This window comes from Clupea harengus, chromosome 19, assembly GCF_900700415.2.
Source record: "Clupea harengus chromosome 19, Ch_v2.0.2, whole genome shotgun sequence".
NCBI classification, from domain to species: Eukaryota; Metazoa; Chordata; class Actinopteri; order Clupeiformes; family Clupeidae; genus Clupea; species Clupea harengus.
Genome location: NC_045170.1, coordinates 21,163,534 through 21,169,462, shown reverse-complemented (window position 1 = coordinate 21,169,462; position 5,929 = coordinate 21,163,534). Strand labels below are relative to the sequence as shown.

General features: G+C 46.2%; 1 protein-coding gene across 3 annotated transcripts in view; it reads right to left on the bottom strand.

The window, feature by feature from the left end:
- Positions 1 to 924: 924 nt before the first annotated feature.
- Positions 925 to 5,929, bottom strand: part of LOC105903669 (TGF-beta receptor type-2-like) — a 29,263-nt gene continuing 24,258 nt past the window's right edge. For all 3 annotated transcript variants that reach the window (XM_031586049.2, XM_031586052.2, XM_031586050.2), the window contains 2 exons: positions 3,011 to 3,135; positions 925 to 2,158 (listed from right to left, as the gene is read on the bottom strand). In XM_031586049.2, coding sequence (XP_031441909.1) covers positions 1,976 to 2,158; positions 3,011 to 3,135 — 308 coding nt within the window. In that variant the 3' untranslated portion in view covers positions 925 to 1,975. The remainder of the gene's footprint in view (positions 2,159 to 3,010; positions 3,136 to 5,929) is intronic.

Sequence of the window (5,929 nt, the reverse complement as noted above, 5' to 3'; positions counted from 1 at the left end):
AGTGCCACAGTATCAAGACCCCCTGCTTTTCGTCATGGTTCTAATGCTCTGGAGCACCGTGGCAGTGCCACAGTATCAAGACCCCTGCTTCTCGTCATGGTTCTAATGCTCTGGAGCACCGTGGCAGTGCCACAGTATCAAGACCCCCTGCTTTTCGTCATGGTTCTAATTTGAACTCGCCACCACTCCTTTGCTTGGAGCCGATAGGACATTACACCAAGCTTTGAATGGTGAAGTGGGCTAGTTTTCACATTTGATTGGCATGACCGCCTTTGCTCAGGGGGGTTTCAGGCTCTGTATAAATAAAATTAATGGAATTGAATCATGGTGCAGTGAGGACAACTGTTCAAGTTCAAGACTGACAGAAATAGAGTCCAAGGAGGCTTCTGAAAAGGAGATGGATAGTTGGACAGTTGAATAAGATGGCCTTGCTCTCTCAGAAACTCACAGCGCCTGCAGATAACGTCTGAGACAGAGAAGCCAAGCAGTCCAGAGTCGGTCTCTCTGTGGAGAACCAGAGCCTGAGAATGTAGTTGAGAGCATTAGGCAAGCACTCACAGGAAACTGGCACCGCAATTACTATATCATGCTCCAAAAGGCCACAGAAGTTCAGAGGCAACTAAGCATGGAAAACATCAGAACTGTGGGAAAAAAAACCCTGCTCTGTGATGAAAGTCAACAAGCACATAAACAAACAAATAAACTAATAAATAAATGCTGAGCAGAAGAGGAAGCTGTTGTGTTTGATTTACCCAGCTAAGAGAGCTCCGTGGCGGGCCGCGACTGGGAGATACTGATGCTTGCTCTCAAAAGCGTGATGGCGTACCCTGTGATTCCAAATGGCAGTTAGGTTCAGTACCTGTGAGAGGTTAGTTCATTTAAAAGGAACGACTGCACACAAAGAGAGAAACTGAAGTCAGAATATTTTCTTAAAAATGTATATACTCAGTTTTAATATTTTCCTTATAAACTGTACATTTAAAAAAGGCATTCACAGATAGCTTGGTTGACAGGAAGACTGTGTTTTTGTCTCGTAGTCTTAGGAAATCCAATGCTTTTGTAGATCAGCAGATGATTCCTGGACGATAGTCAAGTGTCACTTCAGGAAGTCTGAAGTCATTCAGTCTCCAGTTCTCTCTTGGGCTGCAGTAAAGTGTCCATATCACTTCCCAAAAGGATCTTCCCTTTTTCTGTGAATGTCCTTGTAAAACAACTGTCTTCAGTATGAAACTTTTAAACATGCCCTCCTTACCAAGGCACACCCTTTAAGCTTTGTCTTTGGCAAGATACATTTGAGACTTTTCATCATCGTCGTCTCACTTTGGTTATTCTGCATTCCTGTTGTGTAAAGCACTTTGCTCCGCAGACGTGAAGTCACTTTTTTCATTTTGTGCTTCAATGATTACAGCTCCCTTTCATTTAATAAAGCTGCAAGCTGCAGTCTCTCCTGACCCTTTAAGCACTAATAATTACATACTGCTGATTAAAAAAAACTTGCTCGCATAAGCACAGACCTCATAATCATTAGTGTTAAAACATATTGGCTCTTGTCCTTTCCACGAAAATGGTCTCCTATATATTAAAATATAGACTGTACTGTCAAAAGGAGTATTATTTGGTATGCATTAGGTACTGATTCTGATAAAGTGCAAAACAGTTTTAGTTAGGAAGACATCTGAAGTTCCCTCTGTTCTGGCCAACACTGTCCATAAGTGAGGCATCAGTTCTCCACAATTCTTCTCCTGGTTGCCTTGTTTTTTTTTTTTTCAAGCGATTCAGTTCAATTCAAACTGAAACACTGAGAATGAGTAAAGTCATTCTGTGGGAGGCCCTCTGCTTGCATAGACAGAGTCAGGCACCTGAAACAGGCCGGGAGAGTGAAGTTCTGTCCAGTTTACTTGCATGGGATTGATGGTGGGGTGGCATGCTGTGTGTCACAGCCAGTCCAGCAGGGGGCGATGCGTAGTCGAGAGCACTACTTCTCATCGCTGACGGAGCAGTCCTCTGAGATCTTCTCCTGGGAGACGCTGCGCTCGGAGAGCTTGTCCAGCTCCATGTCCATGTCGTTGAAGCGCTCGGCCACACACTGCGCTGTCAGCCGGGCCTCTGGGTCGTGGTCCCAGCACTCCTCTATGGTGCCACACACCGACTGAATGCCCTGTGGGGAGAGAGAGAGAGAGAGAGAGAGAGAGAGAGAGAGAGAGCGCATCAGAGAGAGTTAGGGGGGGAGAAGGGGAATAGAGGGACAATAGAAAGATACTAGCCATTCAAGTACATTTAAAAATAAAACATTCAGATAAACTGGGTTATCAGGAGCATTTGGGGTTTCTCCAAAGGAAACGAGATGAGGTTCAGACAGGGGAAACTGTTCACGGGCCAAATGAATGAGGTATAACAGGCGTAATACTGAAGAGAGTGGGACATGTTTATGTTGTGAGAGAATGAGCATGAGAGTGCATGTGTGTGCGTGTGTTTGCATGTGTTAGTGTGTGTGTGTGCACGCATGTGTGTATTTGTGTGTGTGTGCATGTGTGTGTGAGAGAGTGTGTGTGTGTGTGTGTGTGTGTGTGTGTGTGTAAGAGAGTGTGTGAGAGAGTGTGTGAGAGCACATGTTTGTGTGTGTGTTTGCATGTGTTTGCATGTGTTAGTGTGTGTGCACGCATGTGTGTATTTGTGTGTGTGTGTGCATGTGTGTGTGTGTGAGAGAGAGTGTGTGTGTGTGTGTGTGTGAGAGTGTGTGAGAGAGTGTGTGAGAGCGCGTGTGTGTGCGTGTGTTTGCATGTGTTTGCAGGTGTTTGCAGGTGTTTGCAGGTGTTTGCAGGTGTTAGTGTGTGTGTGTGAGCACGCATGTGTGTATTTGTGTGTGTGTGCATGTGTGTGTGAGAGAGAGAGTGTGTGTGTGTGTGTGTGTCTGTGTGTGTGTGTGTGTGTGAGTGTGCGTGTGTGTGTCTGTGAGAGCGTGTGTGTGTGTGTGTGAGTGTATGAATGAAAAGATGAAAGGCTCCATTACCGGATGGTTGGACCAGCTGCTGGGCATCTCTGGGCGCCCTCTGTCCCTGAGCACGCTGTCCTTCATGCTCTCCACACATGGGTGCTCCCGCACCTTACCGAACGGAGGCTCGTACTCCTTCACCTCTGCAGAGACAAGAACACACACACACACACACACACACACACACATGAGTACCTTTTTTATCAGTGTACTCTGCTACCTCTGACCTTAGACTGAACCCCTGAGTTTGAAAATGTCTGCTCTTCATACGTGTGATCTCTCTTTCATACACACACACACAGACAGAGAGAGAGAGAGAGAGAGAGGAGAGAGAGGCAGAGACCGAGACAGAGACAGAGACAGAGACAGAGACAGAGATAAACAGACTGAGCAAAACACCAGGGTGAAACCACACATCTGAAAACAGATGCAAGTAAGACATCCTAAAAAGCACTCCTGCAAATTTCACAGCGCCCCCCTTCACCCCCTCATGCTGGCAGTGCCTCAGACACCTTACACAACCCTGCCTCACAAACACACGTCAAACGAGGCGCACCGTGCGGCCTGCGTTTACTTAAGACCGGGTTTCAAAGCCCTGGCCTGTGCAAGGCTGTCTGGGAACCCGCTCTCCGAGAGCAGGGAGCTTATTTATCTTTACATCGATCCGATCTGCTGTATCCTGAGGATTTAAACGGCAACACATGAGGGGGAACAAAAAGAAAACAAGTAATAGCATGTGCCAGCTTTGAAGAGCCAGTCCTCCTTTTATGTGTAAAAAAAGACGCCCAGATAAAGGTGAATGGAAGACATTTCAGACCAGACTAAGCTTCAAGGCCAGTCTGGGGACCCTGAATGCTTCGGCTTCAGACGAGAGCAGACAAAAATCCTTACAAAAGCTGTCAGAGAAGAATTTGATTATTGATATTATTAAGGTACAGTCCTGGCGAAGGCTTGATATTTGAGCTCAACAGCCAATCAAATTCACCACGTCTGTGCTCCTGAGAGCAATGTTTTTGATTGGGTGGAATGGAATATGGGTGGAATGGAATATGGCTTAGTCATACCGGTGACCCAGAATGCACCACTTCCACGCAAGAGCAGGCAAAAACCTTACGAAAGATACTAGCCACTGACAAGTCTGGTCTGAGTACAGAAATGTACCCAAAACATTGCCATGCGTGTACAGTGGGAGCTAGCTGAGGTTAGAACTTGATTATGAAGCAGTTGTGTAAGACTACACATGAAAAGGGCATCAATCACATTACTATGTAAGATATTTGCTCCTCCCCTTGAGACGGGCTGATAGAGAGGGCAATTAATATCAGGGGCAATTTGGGGTCGCCTTGGTTACCCTGCGAGAGATAAGATGACCTGTGAAAGTCAGTAGCCGCACTTCATCATGATATTATGGAAGTCCAGTGACGGGGAGTACAGGGAGGTCTTTTCCTCTGACGCATGAGTGGGAGCTGGGATCCAGAGGGAGGGGTTGGTGTGTATGTGTCAGGGGTGGGGGGAGGGGTTAAGTGAGAGCCACAGTGAGGGGGAGGAGCAGATGCTCAAACAGGAAGTGGGCACTGTGTCACAGATCCGTGTAGCTGCTTGCTCTGTTGGCTTGGAGCTTCCTGTTTATGTCAAGAACACTCACCCCCCAACCCCCCATCCAGCCTAATTCCCGCCTAATTCCCCCCCCCCCAAAATGATTCATTATCAACGTTATCACAGAAAATACACCCACACCCATTCATCAATCATGTCCTCCCAAAAAGACCTGGCTCCCTTCAAGTCCTAAACTACAGCTCTTTTCTTGGGGGGGGGGAATGTTTTCGTGTGTTTACAGATCTATTGTGCAATGATGTTTATTCTGTCATTACAGGGGGAATAAACAGGCGGAAAAAGAAAAGGAGAGAGCGAGAGAGGAAGAAGGGGTGAAAGCGAGAAGAGAAACAGCAGAGCATTTAGGGCTGAGTTAGTGGTCAGTGTAAGTGGCATGTTCTAAAATGAGCGAAGCTGTCAATATTGGGTTTAGTGGGAAACTGCATCCAGAGGGGACAGGGCTTTGGTTGAAATGCTGGGCATAGCTGAAATGCTCAAGACACAGACACCATGCAAGGAATGTTATGGTACAGAAAATAGTGTGTGTGTGTGTGTGTGTGTGCTTCTGTAGGGGCATGTGCCAGAGTTGATGGGCAAGTCTTGTACATGATATGTGGGAAATAAATAGCAAATATAAGAACATTAAACATAATAATAATAATGTCAAATTACATTCTGAGACTGAAACAAGCTCAGCTACTGTGATTTTCAGTCTCTGCCTAACTCTGACTGTATTTGTCTTGCACATCTTGACAAGGTTGCTGTCACTAGGCATTGCACCAGCCATCTAAAGTTAGCAGAGCACAAAGGCGATTGCAAGCCGTAGCCATTTTAACCAGTTGTGTGGGGATCTCGTCTGGCATCCCTGGTTTACTCCAGGTGGTGTTCATTATGAAGGTAACTCATTGACAGGCAGACAGTTATAGCACACGAACCATGGTGAGGTGAGACAGTGTCTAATCAGATAGCTTCTGACTGTGGAGCCTTAGTGGGAATTGTAATTACTATTCTCATTTGGTTGTCTAGCTTATTAAAAGGAGTTAATGGAGACATCACTGGCTAGTGTAACTCACACACAAAACACATTAACATCTGTGCTGTGATTGATTTGGGTCAGTTTCCCCCTCTGCACAATGCCAGACATCTTAGGTCTTGTTAGCAGGGTGTTTGGGATGGAGATGGTGACACTCTCATGGGGAAACACACTCACACACACAGACACACACACACACACACACGCACACACGCACACACACACACACACACACACAGACACAAAGACACAAAGACACACACACAGACAGACACACACACACACAGACAGACACAGACACACACACAGAC